Source organism: Maniola jurtina, chromosome 9 (genome assembly GCF_905333055.1).
Source record: "Maniola jurtina chromosome 9, ilManJurt1.1, whole genome shotgun sequence".
Classification (NCBI taxonomy): domain Eukaryota; kingdom Metazoa; phylum Arthropoda; class Insecta; order Lepidoptera; family Nymphalidae; genus Maniola; species Maniola jurtina.
In genome coordinates this window covers 11,494,051-11,516,905 of record NC_060037.1, presented here as the reverse complement: position 1 = coordinate 11,516,905, position 22,855 = coordinate 11,494,051, and the positions used below count along the sequence as shown (strand labels likewise).

The 22,855-nt window shown below is 36.7% G+C and overlaps 1 protein-coding gene across 6 annotated transcripts in view; it reads left to right on the top strand.

Annotated features, from left to right (window-relative positions):
- Positions 1-22,855, top strand: part of LOC123868383 (tyrosine-protein phosphatase Lar) — a 586,441-nt gene that overhangs the window by 434,343 nt on the left and 129,243 nt on the right. For all 6 annotated transcript variants that reach the window (XM_045910880.1, XM_045910879.1, XM_045910878.1 and 3 more), the window contains one exon: positions 8,386-8,517. In XM_045910880.1, coding sequence (XP_045766836.1) covers positions 8,386-8,517 — 132 coding nt within the window. The remainder of the gene's footprint in view (positions 1-8,385; positions 8,518-22,855) is intronic.

Below are 22,855 nucleotides of genomic sequence, written 5' to 3'. Positions count from 1 at the left end.
AATTGGAACTAAGATTGTATGGAGTAAGTGACGGAGAGAACCCTGTTAAACAATATTATTTGGAACGTCGAGATAATGGTTGCTTCGAATGTGCTCAAAAACTTTTGGCTGCAGGCGGCGTACTGAAGCATTTTATTCGTCTTGAAATCAAACTCTGAAATTGATACCTGAACTCTAACCGATCGGGTATCTTAATATTGGAAGGTTTAACGATAACTATTCATTGAAAGTCTCCCGCATCACAGAATTATGTGAGTGTATATGTGTACTGGAAGTGTTTAATATACAAAGGTTCAGGTCGACAAAGGCATGTCGACGGACTGCTGGATTTTGATGCCTCATTTTTAACCCCCGGCCCAAAAAGAGGGGTGTTATAAGTTTGACGTGTGTAGCTGTGTATCTGTGTATCTGCATATCTGTGTATCTGTCTGTGGCATCGTAGCTCCTAAACTAATGAGCCGATTTTAATTTAGTTTTTTATTTGAAAGGTGGCTTGATCGAGATTGTTCTTTGTCATAATCCAAGAGAATTGGTTCAGTCGTTTGAAAGTTATCAGCTCTTTTCTTGTTATTACTGTAACCTTCACTTGTTGTCTTTGACGCCATGTTACCAAGATTTTAATGATTGCATTTTAAAATATGAGTTCGAATAAATACAACGATTTCATAAACTACTATTCTAATTGTGTTTCATTTTAAACAGTACAAATTGCACCGCTTTCTATTCCAAAACACATACAAATTAGATGATTAGCCGCCACATGGCGCTTGCCAGTTGAAATATTCCAAATGCAACGTCAATTTAATACCTGCGATATAATAAATTGGTCCAATTTCTGTGTGAACCTGACCTAACCCGGGCGGACGAGATTATTGTCATAAATTCTGTGAAATATGTAACGTTACGGTCACCAAGCTGCTTTGTCAACACGTACCTACGCCGTTATTAATATCAATGTTTTGTGACGGATTTCATTTTGCATAACATTATTATCATTACATTTTCGTTCATTTGGCATTAAATAATAGTTTTCCAAGTAAGCGTAGTGGTTGAGACTTCAGCCTCCTAATTAGAGATCGGGGGTTCTATCCCGGACCTCTAACGGAGAAGGAAAATTTGAGGAAACCTGAATGCTTGAGAGTTCTCCATAATGTTTTCAAAGGTGTGTCAAGTCTGCCAATCCGCTCTTCATATCAATTGATTCAGTATCAAATAATCAAATACAATCGTATTAAGTAACAATCAAAGTAAGGTGAGCCTCGAATCGATCACACTTCACACTAATATTAAAGGAGAAAGTTTGTATGTGTGTGTGTGTGTGTGTGTGTGTGTGTGTGTGTGTGTGTGTGTATGTTTGTTACTCTTTCACGCAAAAACTACTGGACGGATTGGGCTGAAATAGAGAATGGAGATAGATTATACCCTGGATTAGCACATAGGCTACTTTTTATCCCGGAAAATCAAAGAGTTCCCACGGGAATTTTAAAAACCCATATCCACGGGAACGAAGTCGCGGGTATCAGCTAGTAGTTAATAAGGTATAGTCCTGGATTTGATAAATACAATTATAATAATGAGATTGCATGTCTCAAACAGGTTTAAGTTAAACAACGTTTTCTCCTTCATTGCACTCGCAACTTAGATAAGAAGTTTGAAGTTACGGAAGGCAATAATCGTCCAGTCAATTACTGGCAAGCTCGCCACAAAAAGTGGCAAGATAATGGTCACTAACTGACCCACTGACCTCGCAATAGGGCTAGTTAGGAAACGTTTCCATTAAAACAATATCGAGCGGAGCGTAGACGAAATTTTAGTAACCATACTTCATAGTGCGAGTATCTGTAATGAAAATCAGCGTTAGCTTAGAAGAGAATGATTAATTATACACAGTTATGTGGCACCGTCATACTTAATCACAACTTACAAGTATTTAGATGATACATGCGTTCACGCCACGTCAATTTTGAATGGATAAAAATAAGTGTGAAGTGAATACAGCTGCAGGTTGGCACAATATAGAACAGAGTAGAGCGAAGCTTGCTTTGGTACCAACGATTTTGTTTTGAAATAACCCATCTAGTGCGTAGTCGTTAAGTATAGACGGTGTTCTGATACTAACAGACTCCTAACGTTTTAGAGCTGCACTTTTCCTCTCTCCGCTCGCATCCGCTTCAGTGGAAACGCACCCTAATGGTGCTACGATACAGTGTTTATTCAGCATCGGTGATTGCAGGGGTTGTATCGAGGTATGTGTATTCTAACTATACCTACTAAGTAATATCATGAATGTTGGCAAACTAACGTCATAAAGTGTTTATTACTGCGTTAACAAGTGTAAATTAAAAATTTATAACACCCCCGACAAGTGAAGGTTAGAGTTACTAGAAAAGAGCTGATAACTTTCAAACGGCTGAACCATTTTTTTTGGATTATAGCTAAGAATACTCTCGATCAAGCCACCTTTAAACAAAAAAAGAAAACTAAACTAAAATCGGTTCATTAATTTAGGAGCTACGATGCCACAGACAGATACACAGATACACACAAACACACGTCAAACTTATAACACCCCTCTTTTTGGGTCGGGGGTTAAAAATTAACTCTTCTGACAGTTCTTACAATGAGTTATAACAAGCTACTTTGTTATTATTTAAGTCCCGCCAAAATAATTAACCTAAATTATTATGAAACTTTATAGGGTGAAAATACTGGTTGGACTTCAAGCTACAAACCAGCCATTTTCTAAATAGGGACTCGTGCCCAGTTTCAGTTGTCATAGCTTGAATATCATCTCTCGCAGCACTGCAGTCCCGTCGTGGCCACAGCTCAGGTAACTGAGTCGAAATATCGGTAGTTAAAAACCCCAAATTAATCGTGGTACGTACTTGTTATCTACAATATATAAAATGTAGTAGGTATAGAATAATTATTTAGGCGAAAAAAGATACCTAAAAAATTTCAAGTTTTCGTGTTGAATATATTAAAGAAAACGAGCAAAAACTGTGATAACAAGGTTACAAGCCAAAACTGCCGACTCATGAGCCCAAGAGTGAAATCGCTTCCATAAAGCAATTTAATTTCGTACATAGCGACGTCTAGGCGTCGCGTAATTTAATCCAGCTTGCTTGGCGCGAATCACGCCAAAAAAATCGGTCAAGTACAAATAGTTCTTGCACAGTCAGTGTTCCGTAGTAATAAGTCTCCATACTGTAAACCAAAAGTAGAAATTGTAACAATCAAACTTATTTTCGGTGTTAAATTAAGGCCGATTCACACCAATTGCGTACACATGACACGTGCGTAGTGACGCGTGTAAACCCCTCACACCGGGTTACGCATACGTCCACGCTTCACGTAAGCGGTGTGCCACGTTTCATACAGTTCCATACATTACAACTCAATGGTACGTCTACGCTTACGCATCGCTTACGCAGCCTGTGTGAACGAGCTTTTAAAAAGTTTTCTCGTTCTAACAACATGCTGTGTCATAAAGCAAATCCGAAACCCTGAATTTGAGGTTACATCACAAAACAAAAGATTAAAATGTGTTCATGAACAAATATAATTAGTATTTTCAACTTTTGAAGTAAGTTTAATATACCAAGGGGGGTATCGTATTATGAAAAGCTTTTACCTGTACATTCCAAAACAGATTTTTATTCATAAAGTTTTTGATTTATCGTGCAAAATGTCGAAAAAATACGACTGTAGTATGGAGCCCTATGCGCGAGTCTGACTCGCACTTGCCCGATATTTTTTTTTAATTTTGACTACATACTTATTTGTCTATTTAGCGGTAACTTTTTGTATCTGTACAATAACAGCAAGTTTTAATATAACAAATCGATTGAGACTTCTTATAAGCGATCCTTTTCCGCCCATTAGTTAATCAATCAGATGATCTTCATTTTTTTACAAGTGTAAATTAAAAATTTATAACACCCCCGACAAGTGAAGGTTACAGTAACTAGGAAAGAGCTGACCCCCGACACAAAACTCTTTAAAAAGTAAATAACTTTCAAACGGTGGAACTGATTTTCTTGGATAATCACACTAACATTGGCTAATAACACTCTCGATCAAACCACCTTTCAAACAAAAAAAAACTAAATTAAAATCGGTGCATTAGTTTAGGAGCTACGATGCCACAGACAGATATAGGTACAGATGCACACGTCGAACATATAACACCCCTCTTTTTGGGTTGGGGGTTAAAAACGGCTGTGATTACAGGACGTGATACATCGTTAGACAATATGTTTGATAGACACCGGTGTTCAGGTTTTATCTTTTTTCACGGAATTCTAAAAGTGGGCGATTTCTATTTGTATTCGTGCGCAGGCACGTACTTATGGCCGTTTCAATCCCTCGTACATATAAAACGTGACCATTCACAGCCTCATCCGTCGAGGAATAAACATAATCTGTCACACATCTTTTTTTTCCGCCGCCACCTCCCAACGTGATTTAAAAGCAAATGGGTTTGAGAGATGGTATTAACGCCATATACCAAAAATTAGTCCGTGGGTCAGGTGACCCAAAATCAGGCGATTATTACTTAGTTCAATGAGTGAGCCTGGAAATCCAAGGGTAAATATCCCCAATGACTTGGGTACCATGGTTATTAGTTAATACTTGTATTGCAAGCTGATAACTTACAAAGTTACAATTCAGTAAGAATCGTTTAAATGATAAAACGAGCACGAGTTAGTATTCAGCACTTGGGACGAGAATTTAGTAAAAGAGGAAATACTGGTTTGTCATAGCATACCTAAAAGAATAAACATAATCTGTCATAAATTTTTTTTCCCCCGCCACCTCCCGACCTGATATAAAAGCAAAATGGTTCAAGAGACGGTATTAATGCAATATTCCGAAAATTGGTAAATGCATCACGTGACCCAGACGATTATTGCTTACCCCAATGACAAAGCCTGAAAATTTAGGGGAGAAATAGCCCTAACGACTCTTAGCAGCTACAATGCTTAAGAAATGGTATTTTTTAGCTTCAATAGGTATTACATATCAGTGGCTGTGGCCGGCAATTATTACACATGTGAGAGAACCGATATGATCGTTTTATGACGCTCAAAGCTGATCCATCTTTTTTTGATAAGTCCAATCTCGAACCCACCTCTGTGGTAGCCGCTCCATGAATATTTAACTCTGTGGACATAAATATACGTTATGGCAGCTTCACATTGTATCGCAAAATCTATACGGCATAATCTCGCACCGTGAACTGAGCTGAACGAAGCAAAATCTAAATATTCGTATATTACGAAAATCTGACTGACTGACTGACTGATATATCAACGCACAGCTGAAACTCTGGACGGATCGGTTTAGACGTAGACATCCGCTAAGAAAGCATTTTTGAAAATTCAACCCCTAAGGGGATAAAAGAGGGGTTTGAAATTTGTATTGTCCATGTGGACGAAGTCGAGAGCATAAGCTAGTATGATATAAAAACCAGCTTCAAAGTCAAAATAATTTTTTAAATAGCCTTTCAGTAATTCGCTATGACTTAGTTATCTGTTTCGGTTTTTTTACGTAGAGACTATTTTTATTATTGTGAATTATTGTGTTTCCACAGTATTGAATTAGGTTTTTTTTTTTTTTTTTTACATTCAATTTTAATTAATTTAAAATTGAATTACATTCAATACAATATTCTTAAGCGAGTGGTGAGGGCGAAGCTTTACCTGGGCTCTTAGACAACACCAGAGCTTCCCGCGTCTCCTATGAGGTTTGGACCTCGGCTTAGGATAACGTTGGGATGGGTTGGTTGGACTTGATCAGTCTGTACCTCCGAGACAGTGGCGTGAGTCCACATCAAAGACCTTGTCTTTGCCGGCAAAGATGCTGTGCAGTAGTTGTAGTCTTATATTGCCCTACAAGATAGCGTGCATTGTTGGTCATGATTTGATCAATAGGCCCGGAAACTTTCGCGATTTTTATCCACATTCACGCCTGTTCGCAGACGTTCGCGAATATGTGTCTATGTGAAACCGCCATTACGAACGTTCGTTTATTAATGTCACACTGATTGCCAGATACCGGCCCAAGGGACACACCTCGTATAGAGGACTATAATGGGATTTCATTTTCTAGTTCAGGAATCAAACGTTCCCGGCGGCGCGCGTCCAATGATCTCTGCGAGGTCCCTTTAGACATTTTTGCTCAGGTTCGACAGGCGCAGGGGTTTCGGTTTGGTGTTTACGCGTCACGGGTATTTCAAGCCTCAGTGCGTGACTTTACGCGGTATGGGTTGTTTTATCTTTATCCGTTCAAAGGTAAATGAAACTAGTAATATGTGATTCTTTCAATAGAGAGAAGTTACATTATGTTGTATCTACTTGTGGAATAATAAAAAGCGGTGATAGCTTAGTTGGTGAAAACCACTTTGGTCCACCTCCTATTCGAGAGGTTGGGGGTTCGATCCCGGGCACGCACCTCAAACGCAGTTATATGTTTTAAGCAATTAAGGAAAACGTGAGGAAACTTGCATGCCCGAGAGTTCTCCATAATGTTCTCAAAGGTATAAAGTCTGCCAATCCACACTTCGCCGCGTGGTAGGCCAAAATCCTACTCATTCTGAAAGGGAACCCGTACTCTGTAGTGAGCCGGCGAATGGTTGATCATGATGATAATGATCATGATATTTGATTAATTTGTTTATTTTAAAAACTACTCGAAATTCAGCTTCCTATACATCCCAAACAGTAAACTAAGTTTTTACCTATGTAAATTTGCGGTCGTTGCAAACCAACATGTCAGTTTTTATGTCTATAGTAGGAGTTTGCATCTCTAACTTTTTGAATGATATGTGCTCAAAATGGGCTCTAAATACACGCAACGCTCTCACGGTTGAGATAATTTCATTACGAAGGGTCTTGATATGCTCTTAATTTATTCATAGTCGAAAATTGAATCTAAATGGACTTTGCTGTAACGCGCACCCACAGGTAAAAGTTTAATTCCGACTGGGGTTTCCCTTCAAATACCTACATGCTCACTAAAACACGAGGGTAATTTTAGGTATAGAATTCTAAATCTATCTGTATCCCTACTAATATCCTACTTAATACTATAAATGTGAAAGTCTTTGTTTACTGGTAGGTCATAGAGTTGCCACAGGATTTTCAGAAACCTAAATCTAGTAAAGTCGTGGGCATTAGTTAGTATACCTATAGAAAAAAAAGAAACTGACTTACCTGAATACCTACAGGCAAATCATCGTAAAGCCCAAACCGCTGAGTCCCAAAACTTAAGAGGGCTCTCTCCGTCACTCGTTTCATACAATCGTAGTTCCAATTTCATTTCAATATTAAGCAACCAAAGTCCATGAAAGAAACTAATATCTATGTCTGTGGTTTTCCAGATTTCTGTTAAAATAATCGGTTTCAAAGTTACGCGGTCTTAAAAATTTTCATACAAATCTTTGAGCCCCTGTAATTTTAAAACTACATATTTTTAGAAAAATCTAAAACACCACAGACACAGATATTAGTTTCTAGAATATGTCTGCAAAATTTCATGGACTTTGGTTGCTTAATATTCAAATGAAACTGGAACTACGATTGTATGAAACGAGTGACGGAAGGAGCCCTGTTAAGATCTTGCATTCATAACTAGATTCTAATAAGATTTTTTTTTAGATATTTCACCCGAGGAAAGCTGGAGCTGTCTATTTTTGCTGTTCTTTAATACCAGGAGATCTTTAATACCATATTATCGTCGTTATTTTGCAACTTACCTACATAATAATTAAGTCTATACATATCTCTAATTCAATAAGCAATTTAAATATAATTAATCTGTAATGTTATGCAAATAGGTACGTCTGTTACCATAACACTAACTGATGCTTCGTCATCTAGCAGCCATAATTCATGCTCCATTAGTACTTCGGTACCTATTCTGAAATCTATATTATAAGATTAAATGAACATTATTTTATTATATTATCTTCTCTTTTAAAGATACACCATGCATTTTAATACGAGTAAAAAGGAAAGTTTTAAAAAACAAATTTTAGTTTTGTTTTAGTATTTTTTCAAGAGGAAATTAAAGGAATATGCAGCATATTTTATCTTCTAACGCTATTTTATTTTGTGAAGTACTTATCATAAAAACGATAACTGGCCAGTATGAAATACCGAACCGACAAAAAGTTAAGCAAGCAATTTTACAGCGCCCGCAGCCCAAGTACAATCACTGCGATAAATTTTTTCTCGTCTCATTTTCAATTTTTAAGAGATGTGACGTTCTGGTTATGCTTGAGTTGCTGGCTATTTTTATAGTATCATATGTGGCATAATAACTTGTGACCAATATTGACCCTTATGTGTTACTGACGAGGGCCTTTTTTTCTGTGCGCAGATCCGCCCGAGATCACGATAAGGCCGCGCAACCTGCAAGTCCGCGCGAACGGAATCGCCGCCTTCTACTGCGCAGCAAGAGGCGACCCCATACCCAACATACAGTGGAGAAAGAACGGCAAACGAGTTTCTAGTAAGTAATAATAGTTCCCATAACTTACTCTCTTCATACCATAAGCTCGTATCGATATTTGCATCGAGCAATGGAAAATCGAATCAATCAGCTCATTTTTTAGCTCAGCACTTACGTCACTATAGTTCAGTCATGTCACGGAAACGCAATTCCTTCACTTCTAGATATGATTTATTTATTTTATTTATTTATTTATTGTCAACCAAAACAGATTACAATAATTACATTAACTTAATTCTTAAATTGCAACATCTTGACCTTATTGTAACCCTATATGGTCGCACAACATGACTATGGTTTTTTAGGCACGCTTAGTTATTATTTTATATTAATAAATTAAATTTAATATAAACACTTAATAAGTACACTTATACTACAACAAATATTACCCTAAGAATTTGACGAAATAACAATGTTATACTATTATTTTACTTAATTATTTTTACTACTTTCCTAGCAAAGATATTAAATCTGTGATCAAAAATATCTAAGTCTATATCTGTTATATTATTATAGTAGCGGCACATTCTTATAACAGGATTATAAAATGAGGTGTTATTTTTATAAGTTTCCAGTATAAAAGTTTTTGGTTTACGATTTACATATCTAACATTAAGGTTTATCTGAGAAAGTAAAGTGGGGGAGTCTATATTGGAATGTAGTATTTTATGTAGGGTTAGCAAATCTTGTCGTTTACGGCGAATATGGAGGGGAGTCATGTTAAATTTAGTAAGACGACCAGCATAGGATGGTATTTGCCTGGAGATTCCACACCGGTAGGAGAGTATTTTCAGGCATTTCTTCTGAACGCCTTCAATGTTATTAGAATGAACAGCATAGCAAGGGGACCAAATTATTGAGCAGTATTCCAGCACCGTCCGTACAAAAGTGCTATACAGTAGGATGAAGCTATGTGGATTTTTAAACATTTTCGTGGTTCTTGCTATGAAGCCCAGATTTTTGTATGCCTTATTTGTTATACTGTTGATGAAATAATGATCCCGAAAACTAAGCTGGTCATCAAACAGTACACCGAGATCCTTGATAACAAATTTTCTCTCAAGAAGTTGATCATTAATTTTATAATCAAAGGTAACTTTAGAACGTTTTTTAGTAAATGAAATCACAAAGCATTTTTTTATATTAAGATACATTTGATTTTGTGTACACCAGTCCACTAATGTAAATAAATCCTTCTGGAGATACAAGCAATCACTAAGTTCATTTATTTGATTAAATATTTTAAGATCATCAGCGTACAGAAGACAGGGTGAAGACAATCTTTCGATTAGGTCATTAATAAACACAGCAAAGAGAAGGGGACCTAAGTGGGAGCCTTGAGGCACACCGGATGTTATTGTAATAGGCTCTGACGTTTGTCCTTTAAGTCTTACTAGTTGACTCCTATTTAATAGATATGATTCTAACCATCTCAGAAGATTTCCGTGCACTCCATAACATCGTAACTTCCTCAATAATATCATATGACTAACTTTATCAAAAGCTTTGCTAAAATCTGTATAAATCGAATCCACTTGACCTCTCTTAGCAAATACTTTACATAGGTAATTTTTGTACTCTAGTAGGTTACTGACTGTAGATTTTCGTTTAAGAAAGCCATGTTGCTGAGCAGCTAATAGTGAGTTAAAATGGCTGTAAAGATACTTGTAGACGGAGGCTTCAAATAATTTAGCGATACTAGACAATATGCTAATTGGTCTGTAATTTGTACAATCCGATTTATTGCCAGACTTATGGATTGGCACTATGTGGGCTGTTTTCCAAGCGGAAGGAAATTTTCCAGTACTAAGCGACTTATTAAATAAGAAAAACAACGGCAAGGATAATTCCAGTGCACACCTTTTTAAGAGGAGAGAAGGAATGCCATCCGGGCCTGGACCTTTATTAGGATCTAACTTTTTTAATAAGTTTAATATTTCTTCTTGTTTAATAAAAATAGAACTAAATGTGGAGTGCAACTGACAATCTACGTTAAAGTGAGTGCTTACATCTGAAACGATAGTTTGTTCGAAGACTGAGCTAAAATATTTAGAGAATAGTTCACAGGTTTCCTGAATGTCAGATGTAGTCTTATCCTCATAATGCATATTCTGGGGAAGATCATTAGACCCTTTTTTACTATTAACATACTTGTAAAAAGGTTTAACATCATGTCTAAGTGCATTTTCAGTTGCCAGCAAAAATGAATTATAAGATTCAGTAGTAAGTTTGTTACACCTAGTTCGTAATAAAGAAAATGTGTCGTAATCTCGTGGGTTTTTGTACTTAATAAAACGACGATGATACTTATTTTTTTCAGCAAGACACTTTTTTAAAGGCCAAGAATACCAAACTGGATATTTCATCGTGTTTACTTTTGATACTGGCGTGTATTCCTTAATAATTTGGTTTAAAACATTATAAAACTTTTCAATACAGTTATCAATATCTTCACTTGCGAACAGTTCATACCAATCAACTTCACTTAGTTTACGCCTTACCTCATCAAAATTACATTTTCGAAAGTTAAATTTGCTATGAGTTGGTATTTTCATATACTCATTATTTGATGTAAGATCTTCCAAAGATATGGAAAGAGGAGGATGATGAGAGTCTATTCGTACGATAGGATCAGCACATTTAACAATAATATTATCTGTCGAAGCTAATACCAGATCGAGCTGTCGGTTATTTTTATTCGGGATGCTATTAAACTGTGATAAGTTACATAACGATAACATTTGACAGAGGAGAAACGCCTTGTGATCCTCGGGTGCGCTAGGTTCAAGAATCTTACTGAAGGAACACGATGACCATGAGAGGCTGGGAACATTAAAATCACCAACTAGCAAGTTAATATTATTTTCGTCCATATTTATGATGTTTCTATGCGCGTTTTCGTAAAACAAAGTTAAGTTTTCGTTCGATATGTCGGGTGGTAGATAACAAACACATAAGTTAACCGTTACTTTCGATAAAGAAATACTAACCCAAAGGTCCTCCACTTTACTTTCCCAGGTGTTACGACGGATAACATTGAGGTTTCTATTAACGGCTATCAATACACCACCGCCATCTAATTTATTTATACATGTGCTTTCGCGATCTCTTCTAAAAACTATGTATCGGTCATCAAGTAATTCATTGTCATACACACTAGAGTTTAGATTGGTTTCAGACAAACATATTATATCGTAGTTATCATTTAAAGAGTTTATAAAAAGTTCATTTATTTTAGTTCTTATTCTATTTACATTTTGATAATATATTAACATTATTGAAAAGGGAGAACGGATAAGGGCTTAATATTATATAGTTTACAATGGAGGATAACTTATTGGGTAATTTTCGTCAAATCACTAATGTTCCGTATAAGAATAGCGGACGATTTATCGTTCTTTCTAGTATATACACGATCGTTTCTAACCCACACATAAGTGTAAGCATGCTCCTTGGCAGCCTTTCTAGTCGCAGCATGAATTGCCTTACATTCAGGAGATAGATGTTCACTCACGTAGATCTTGTGCTTCTCACCGGGGATACCTAAGTGACTCGAGTTCAAAGGCTCAGATTTATTACTTTTGTTATATCTTTTAAAAGTTGAAATGAGATCATCTCGGTGTCGTTCGGAGGGCAAGGTTACAATTACGTTACGAGGCCTAGTTGACTGGGTGTTTAACTTAGCAACCCTTCGAATTGAGCATACATCAGTTTCGGTAGTAGAAGCCTTTATAGTACCACACAAATTTTTAAAAATTCCTATGAGATATTCGTTTTTCTTCTCTGGAATTAACTGAATTTCTATATTGCGGCTTCTAGAAGATTTCTCTAAGACACTTAGTCGACGACTGAGCTGGACAACTTCAGATTTTAACTGTATGTTTTCAGAGCTAATAGTTTCAATTGTTTTATTGGCCGTGATTAAATCATTTTTTAGAGCGCATTGTTCCGCCGAGATAAACTCTAACGACTGTGTAAATTCTATTTTTAATTTCTCGATGGCATTTGTAAACTCCTTTTTGAAATCTGAAACCAAAGCGCTTCTAATTTTTTCGATTTTGGAATCTAAAAGTTGACCAAACTGATCATAAGATAAGGTAGGAGCACTTGTACTTGTACACTGCGTAGGGCCCGCTACGGAAGATTTAGGAAGAGTGCCACAGGCAATGTCATCGTAAGACATATTACTGGATTCTTCCGACAATAGTGTTAGCTTTTTCAAAAAAACTATTTAAAATTTAAAATAATAAAACAGATATTTGACTCATTCGACGTCACACGATCGCTTCCGAGCAGCCATCTTGAATCGATTTGTATAAATACGGCTGCTTGACGGTTTTTAAGCCAGTCTCGCTCCGACTCGAGACTCAACGACTATTAAATACTTTTGTGTTTAGGTCGCCAATTTGATTGAGTGGTTGCAATAGCAATTGCGCCCCGGTCAAATTAATATTGCAGTTAGGTTATTTAAAGATTAAAACTCTTGATAAGCCTCTACGCGTTGTGGCTTATGTCCTCGCGCAAGCTTAATATGAAGGAACATTTAATAACTTATAAAAATAGTTAAATTATAACGCCCCTTTTGGTCTAAGCTTACAGTTCAGAAGTGGGATAGAATTAACGCAAAAATCCACTTAAAGCATACAAAATATAGTTCACAAATGAATATAGTTCGAAGTTAAGGGACAACCCTGGTCCTAGAATAAAATGTGTTGGGACAACCCTGGTCCACTCATCCCTTTAAGGGACAACCCTGGTCCTAGAATAAAATGTGTTGGGACAACCCTGGTCCACTCATTCAACACCCTTTAAGGGACAACCCTGGTCCTAGAATAAAATGTGTCGGGACAACCCTGGTCCCGTAGTATTACGAACAACCGTGCCCCTATTAGTATTCTGGACAACCTGGCCTAATATTTATTTTCGTCGCTCGAGGTCGAACGACCCAATTTGGATGGCCGACTGTTAGCTTTTTCAAAAAAACTATTTAAAATTTAAAATAATAAAACAGATATTTGACTCATTCGACGTCACACGATCGCTTCCGAGCAGCCATCTTGAATCGATTTGTATAAATACGGCTGCTTGACGGTTTTTAAGCCAGTCTCGCTCCGACTCGAGACTCAACGACTATTAAATACTTTTGTGTTTAGGTCGCCAATTTGATTGAGTGGTTGCAATAGCAATTGCGCCCCGGTCAAATTAATATTGCAGTTAGGTTATTTAAAGATTAAAACTCTTGATAAGCCTCTACGCGTTGTGGCTTATGTCCTCGCGCAAGCTTAATATGAAGGAACATTTAATAACTTATAAAAATAGTTAAATTATAACGCCCCTTTTGGTCTAAGCTTACAATAGTAATTCGAACTGGTTGCGCACTGGGGTATTTTCGTTTCTGCGTCGAGTAACGTTCATGCACGAAGGACATTCCCATGACCGTTTCACTTTTTGGATGTGTTCTGTGTAGAATTCTTTACTTATGTTAAGACATTTATAGTCATAAGTACTGCGACAGGAACAGCAACTCAACAGTTCCCCACGCTCAATATCCTTATTACATGCTTGACACTTCATGATTATGAGTTAATTAACCCTTAGAACTGTCGAAATAAGTACAATCAATGAAGGAATTCAAATAAAATGCACCGCCCATATATTGTTAGGAACTGACGAAGAAACAGCACATGCCAATTTGACCCGTCGCACACTAGCAATTAGGTCGAAGAACACGCATGACTGTTTGCAATAAGTCAATGTGAGGGTAATGGTCGGTAACAGCTGATTTTATTCATAATATTAACACTGTTATTTCACTGAAATCAAGTCACTATTTTTATTATTTTATACACTGATGTTAAGTTTGGTATTAAAACTTTAGGTTCGATACACTTCTTGAAGTAATTTAGGCTATTGTTAAAAGAAAAACAAATAGATCACAATGTAAACAATGCGCGCCGTGTACCGTGCAAACGAGTATGCACGGTACACGGCGATATACCGTGATTTATATCGTAAAATATCTCACGGCGGGTGATGAAATTACTTAGAAGGGCCACTAACCCAGTCTAGCAGCTAGCTATAAAATTGAGCTTTTAGTAGTAGCCCACATTTATTTTTGATAAAACTTATTGTTTACGAGAAAAATCCAAAAAACCTCAAATTTTGACCTTTGACCCCGAATAACTTTTGTAGCACACATAGGATCGATGGGGATTTTTAACACTTTATTTGTAACTGTAAACCCCAGCACTCCACCAATATTTGGCTCTGTGGGATTATTGTTATTTGACCACTATTTTTATGTCTAAATTGACCGGGCTATAGACTCTGACTGGTTGTAAAATCTCAGAAATAAACTGTCAAATACCATGCACATAGTTAATTATATTTTGCTGTTGACTGATTTCTCTTGCAATACTGAGGTTGTAATCTTATAGAGCGGTCTTTGACTTTGCTTAGACTCAAATAGTTAAAACGAGACAGATTTATGCCAGCTATGTAACTTTGTCTCGTTTAAACAAGTCAATGTGGTCTCTAAAGATCTCAATCTTGAATGTGTAGTAGGGTGTAGTATGACTTATGTTGTAATAAGTGCTGCGCCAATTATATTTGAACTCTCATTTAATATGCATAAATATTCATATTATTATGTCTGATATTTCAATACGCATAAGTATACCTTGTAACGCTGTACAGCTTTCCTGAATGGACTATAGCTCCCAGTTAGGCATTAAAAATGTAGCGCGATTCATATTTTGTGCCAGTTTCGTACTGTGAGCCATTATCGATAAAATTGTGCATCGAGCAATGAAAAATTGAATCAGCAAGCTCAGCACTTACGTCGCGTCACTAGTTCCTCCTTCCGTAGTTCAGTCATAGAGGTGCGATTCTTTCACGTTCGCCGCACTCCGGATATGATTGATAACGTAACATATTTCACGGCGGGCGATGAAACTATTTAGAGGGGGCATGGACGGTTTTATGGGAGGGGTTTTCGCGTGCGTGGCCGCTACGATACGTTTTTCCAGCTCATTGCTCCGGGCTTATAGACGTCATTACCGGCCTCACATATTTATGGGCCCAAACATTGATATGCATAACCCAAGATATTAAACTTAAGATGTATCACGAAATGCTTGACAAAATAGTAGGTAGGGTGTGGCGTAGTGGTTTTTCCTTCTCATTAGCTTATATATGTTATTACCAGCCGCACATATTATCATGGGCTTAAAACATTGATATACATAACCAAAGGTATTAAGCTTAAGACGTATCAAAAAATGCTAGACAAAATAAGTTAGATCATTTGAACTATTTTTTCCTTGGGTTAGAAATGCCCAGGAAATTTTCCTTCACCAAAAAGCGCGCTAAACATTAGTGTACGATTAACTTTGCTAAAGTTTTTTTCGTTTGCGCCGCGCCCTTAAAGAAATGATTTTCTTAAACCAGAACAATTGTCGCAGCTCAGTCGGTTTGTAAATAATTATGTATCTACGTTGTTACGATTCTTAAAAAAATCTGAACCTTAAGTGTAAAAAGTCTGAATCTTAGGTGTATTTAATATCGATGGTCTAAAACGCCATTTTTACATTTCAATCACGCACAGTATTCCCGGATTCAATGGTCTGTGTTTTTTATATAGCGCGTTTGTCATCCCGCGCCTTAGCCCGTAGGGGTGACAGCGGGAGGGGAAGAAATGGGGACAAAACGACGTGTTTGTTGTTTCGCATGCCGGAACGAATAGATACAAATCGTTTACTTCTGAGATCATGATTTTTATGTGTCACTGATTATTGTGTATTTCGCGCTGGCACCCCACATGTAACCATGTCAACAGCCCCAATACAATCAGTATGACATATTATTTGTCACAGTATTTACAACACTTTGTCGATATAAAAGGTGCGACAAAGCGTTTTCGCGTACTAATTGTGCTTGGGCTGATTTTTAGAGTTCCGTACCCACAAAGCAAAACGGAACCCTTATAGGATCACTTTGTTGTCTCTCTGTCTGTCTGTCCGTCCATCAAGAAACCTATAGGGTACTTCCCGTTGACCTAGAATCATGAAATTTGGCAGGTAGGTAGGTATTATAGCACAAGTACAGGAATAAATCTGAAAACCGCGAATTTGTGCTTACATCATTAAAAAAAAATCAAAATAAGATAACTATACCAAGTGGGGTATCATATGAAAGGGCTTTATCTGTACATCCTAAAACAGATTTTTATTTATTTTTATGTATAATAGTTTTTGATTTATCGTGCAAAATGTTGGAAAAAATTCCCGAGTACGGTAGCCTCAGTGCGCGAGTCTGACTCGCACTTGGCCGGTTTTTTTCTTAATAGCGTAGATATATCTATGTTATACCAAGAATGTACAAAACTGAGTATCGATTTCAGTTACATTTTCTTGTTATGGTCCTACTAAATAAATGACAGATTTTCTATTGTGGACTTGTTTATAAAATACAATGTAGTCTTAGCTACAAAGTGCTCCAGCAGTTCCAATACGTGGCATTTTATTGATAACTGAGCTAAAACTGAGCTTTATTTTCTTTAGTATAACATGTTTGTTTTCAGTTAAAATTTACAGCAAACGTCCTAACTTCGATACTTGACATACCAACAAGTGTAATTTAAAAATTTGTAACACCCCCGACAAGTGAAGGTTACAGTTACTAGAAAAGAGCTGATAACTTTCAAACGGCTGAACCGATTTTCTTGGATTATAGCTAAGAACACTCTCGATCTTACCTTTCAAACAAAAAAAACTAAATTAAAACCGGTTCATTAGTTTAGGAGCTACGATGCCACAGACAGATACACAGATATACACGTCAAACTTATAACACCCCTCTTTTTGGGTCGGGGGTTAAAAAACTCGACCCTATTCTGTTCAACTCTGTATGCGTCGGTCGTAAGATGTACCTCGAAAAGGGTATTGCACTGTAGCTTTACTTCTAACTGGTTTCTAAAAGAAATCATGAAATCACGGTCTGTATCAATCATCAAATACAGGCTTTAAAATAGAATTTCTTTCTAGATTTTATTTTTATTGCAAAAAGAAAATCTAGAAAGAATCACACACTTACAAAATCAAGCAGCATTTCTATTTTCTTTACAAACACACTAGAATCAGCTCTATTTCGTAAATAAAAATACGAGCCGTCGCATCCCTACTCCGTGTTTTATCTGCTTTATCAAACTTTATTCTCGATTTGTCCCACTGTCGTCGGCTGCTATCTATCAAACGTGCCCCTGACTCGGCGGAGCATGTGACAGGGAAACATTCGGATACTAATACGAACGGGAACGAAGATTTATTCGGGGCGGACCGAGTGGAAAATCTATGAATTAATTATTTATTTTGTGAGAGAATAAGTCCATTTTAGGGTTCCTTGTCTCAGAAGGAAAAACGGAACCATTATAGGATCACTTTGTCGTCTGTCCGTCGTGTCTGTCAAGAAAAACTATAGGGTACTTCCCGTTAACCAAGAATCATGAAATTTGGCAGGTAGGTAGGTCTTATAGCACAAGTACAGGAATAAATCCGAAACCCGTGAATTTGTGGTAAATAAAAATGCGTTTAAATTTTTGAAGTAAGGTAACTATACCAAGTGGGGTATCATATAAAAGGGTTTTACATGTACATTCTAAAACAGATTTTTATTTATTTTAATGCATAATAGTTTTTGATTTATCGAGCAAAATGTCAAAAAAATACCCGAGTACGGAACCCTCGGTACGCGAGTCCGACTCGCACTTGGCCGGTTTTTTTAGGAACTAGTTCACGACATGAAATATACGAGTCGTAATTGAATAAAGGGAGAACCGTGTCACTCGTTAGGATATTTTCGGATATAGACGCTGCACTACTTTTATGAACCGACGTGAAATAAAAGCAGTATTGTGTGACTACGACCAGATAAATTGCAAGTCACTTAGTAACCTAAAAATGCATGACCGAACAACGACGTTATAAATAATTGTATCACACGAATTAGAATCAGTTTTCCTGGGGCCTGAATTGGTTAACAGGGCTCTCTCCGTCACTTACTCCATACAATCGTAGTCCCAATTTCATTTGAATACTAAGCAACCAAAGTCCATGAAATTTTGCAGACATATTCTAGAAACTAATATCTGTTCCTGTGGTGTTTTATATTTTTCTAAAAATATGTAGTTTTAAAATTACAGGGGTTCAAAGATTTGTATGTGAATTTTTAAGACCGCGTAACTTTGAAACGGAATATTTTAACGGAAATCTGGAAAACCACAAGCATAGATATTAGTTCCCGGAACGTTTCTACAAAATTCCATTGAGTATGATTAGTTGGTATTCCAATGAGAGACGAACTACGTTTATATGGAGCGAGTGACGGACCCCTCTTAACAAATATTTTAGTTAGATACAAATTAAAGAAAATGTTTTAGTAATCTTGGGGTAAAGCCCAGACTTCAAGCTTGCGCGGTGATATAGGTCCAACAAGAAAATGCTTCATGAGAGAATTATTTATTTACCTATCTAAATTATGAGATGGACACAACAACCACTCTCTTGTCTATTTCTTTCTTCTTCTGTATGTAGGTATCAGTACATCAGGACTATTTCAAAGAATGTGCACTGAACACTACCTGATTGGGCTATTAAACTATTATTAATTTTACTCACCCCGACCCAAAAAGAGGGGTGTTATAAGTTTGACGTGTGTATCTGTGTAGGTATCTGTGTATCTGTCTGTGGCATCGTAGCTCCTAAACTAATGAACCGATTTTAATTTAGTTTTTTTTTTGTTTGAAAGGTGGCTTGATCGAAAGTGTTCTTAGCTATAATCCAAGAAAATCGGTTCAACCGTTTGAGAGTTATCAGCTCTTTTCTAGTTACTGTAACCTTCACTTGTCGGGGATGTTATAAATTTTTAATTTACTCTTATAATTACTTCAGTTGTATGCCTCGTATTATACCATCCCTCCATTGAGCTTGTTCCAGCTTTCCTACAAGTTTTCCTAACACACTTTGGCGTTAACTTTGTGAGATTTATTGGATCCCTCCTTGTCATAACTCTGACTTCTTTTTATGTTAATCAAACAAAAGTTGTGGTGGAAAAACTCTGTTATTACGTATCCGAGGTTATTATAACTAGTTTGTTCTTCTTGGTTGTCGAATTCTCTCTTCGTCAACGTCAGGTCAACATTTTTAGGGGCTTTTTGAGGTGCATGCGACGGGTCTGCCCGCGAAATTCTTTTATTTGGTTTTACTCAATTTGTAAACTAATACGACAAAGTAGGCTTATGGCACGCCAATGGCAGTATCATCCTCACACGTTTATATAAAAATCTTTACTTAAAGGAGTCCAGTTTAAGAAATTATTCAAAATAATGAGTTTGACATGAGTTACTCACAAATTAGTCGATACTTTAGCTAATTTCTTAAACTGGACCCTTTTGAGTAAAGATTTTTATATAAACCTGTGAGGATGATACTGCCATTGCCGCAATTAAAGAACACTCTCGATCAAGCCACCTTTCAACAAAAAAAAACTAAAGTAAAATCGGTTCATTAGTTTAGGAGCTACGATGCCACAGACAGATACACAGATACACCTTACACACGTCAAACTTATAACACCCCTCTTTTTGGGTCGAGGGTGAACAAAGGAGGATGTGAATTTTGGTCCCACTCTCCAATAGCTAGTAGCTATGTGTAATAAATACATCGTTGGATAGTTATCTTTGAGTTGAACAAATGTTACTTCGGCGCCAAGTTCATAACCCCTCTTTTTGGGTCGGAGGTTAAAAATGGGTACCTTTCATGTGCATTAATACACTCAGCTATTTACGTTTTATTATTTAACATACAATATTCAATATCTTCACACGCGAATATTGGAACCAATTTGCGTTCCGTATAGGGTTTATTTGTGGAATGAATTACGCAAACTGTGGGGTAACAGGACCCGTCGGATACCTTCCAAATTTTCTCAATTCGACAAACATGATTATAATGTTTAATATTGGTTTCCGATAATTTTGTTTACTCAGCATTGTATACACATATATTGTTCCTTGGGCTTTATACTCCCTTTGTGTATATTATAAACTTGGTTTTTTTTTTATTCACTATAGGCAAGCGCTTGACCGCAATCACACCTGATGGAAAGTGATGATGTGGTCTAAGATGGGACTCGTTTACCTAGAAGGTGCCTATTCACCCTTGTTTGAAAGATCTCGCGACTTAGTACCTATGGAACTAGAGTTTAAAGATTCAATGGGACTTCGTCTGTGTTGGTGTTAGCTGGCGGGCGTGCTCTGCCTTTTTGGAGTGTTTTTTTTTTTTGTTAAAACTGACTGGAAAGCGCTCTAAGGGGGTGCCGTGCGTGTGTCGGCGAGTGCCGGCACAGACGGGGTCCACACTTGTATAGTTTCCCTAACTTGTTACAAATAACTAGAAACTTGACATTGGCTAATCTTTGTAAAGCCAGACGAGAAAGAAAAAAAAAAGATTCAATAATGCTTTCAACTGCGCTCTGTTATAGATAGAGCCTAGAGCCTGCTTACCTACGTTGATGTGTCAGTCAGTTTATCCTTTTTTAGGGTTCCGTACCAACAGGGGGAGTGGGGGGGGGGGGCAACGGGATCCTATTACAAAGCCTGCTTTGTCCGTCCGTCTGTCGGTCAGCGGGCTGTAACTCGTGAACCGTAATAGGTAGAAAGCTCAAATTTTCACAGAATGTGTATTTCTATTGCCACTGTAACAAAAAAAATCAAAATGGCCGCCATTAAATTTTAAAAAAAGTGTTATTTCCTGTACAATGGTACGGAATCCTTTTTGTGCGAGTCTGTCTTTGTCCAAAGAGAATGACGAAACAACCTGCAAAAATAAGTATACGTAGCTTTTCATAATTTACAAAAAAATAACTCTAAATTAAAAAAAACCCCCGACACAAAAACCTCTCTAAGACTAGAAAAGAGCTGATAACTTTCAAACGGCTGAACTTTCTTCGATTATAACTAAGAACACTCTCGATCAAGCAAAATCAAACAAAAAAACTAAATTAAAATCGGTTCATTCGTTTAGGAGCTACGATGCCACAGACAGATACACAGATACACACGTTAAACTTATAACACCCCTGTCTTTGGGTCGGGGGTTAAAAAATGGTGCTCTAGTTTTTTAAATGATAAAAATACTTTCTCGTTGGAATGAAATAGAACACGAGAGTAGGTATGCATTATTATGCTTAACAAGTGTAGGTAAATTAAAAATTTATAACACCCCCGACAAGTGAAGGTTACAGTAACTAGAAAAGAGCTGGTTTTCTTGGATTATAGCTAAGAACACTCTCGATCAAGCCACCTTTCAAACAAAAAAAACTAAATTAAAATCGGTTCATTAGTTTAGGCGCTACGGTGCCACAGACAGATACACAGATACACAGATACACAGATACACACGTCAAACTTATAACACCCCTCTTTTTGGGTCGGGGGTTAAAAATTAACATATTTTATATTGTCTGAATGAATAAATCCCGGTTATGTTGGTTAAATAAATTATTGTTGCCTTTATTCGACGGTGGAAGTAAAAAGTGCTGTTATGAATTAAACTAACGTACATTTATATACATACATAATATATTAAAGTACTGGGAATGTGGTTAAATGAATAAATGGATTTTATTGAGTACTAGCTGATACCCGCGACTTCGTTCGCGTGGATGTAGGTTTTTTAAAATTCTCGTGGGAACTCTTTGATTTTCCGGGATAAAAAGTAGCCTATGTGCTAATCCAGGGTATAATCTATCTCCATTCTAAATTTCAGACCAATCCGTCCAGTAGTTTTTGCGTGAAGGAGTAACAAACATACACACACACACACACACACACACACATACAAACTTTCTCCTTTATAATATTAAGTGTGATACCTGAATGACCAATGAGTTTTAATGTTATTTTATAATTAAAATATCAGAATGTTAATTTTTTATTAGAGTTTCTATTCAGAATTATTGAGATAAATCTGTTTCTAATAAATAATATTATATAAATTTAAAATGCCCTAGTATTTAAATGAATATGTTTTTATGAATATAAACCTTAGTTCATATCCAATCAAAACGGCCTAAAACTGTCCTAAAATTGACTCTAAAGTTTGTTATTTCGATCAACAGGGCATTACAGTAAAGTTGCAAGAGGTTTCATTCAGTTTTTTGCTTCTTATGTAAAATTTTATTTTGTGCAATTCATTTTGTTCGCCGGTTCCTCATATTATATCGCCTTTTTGTCTTAAATCAAAGAATTAGTGATACTCGTATCTTCGTGTTACCATAATAT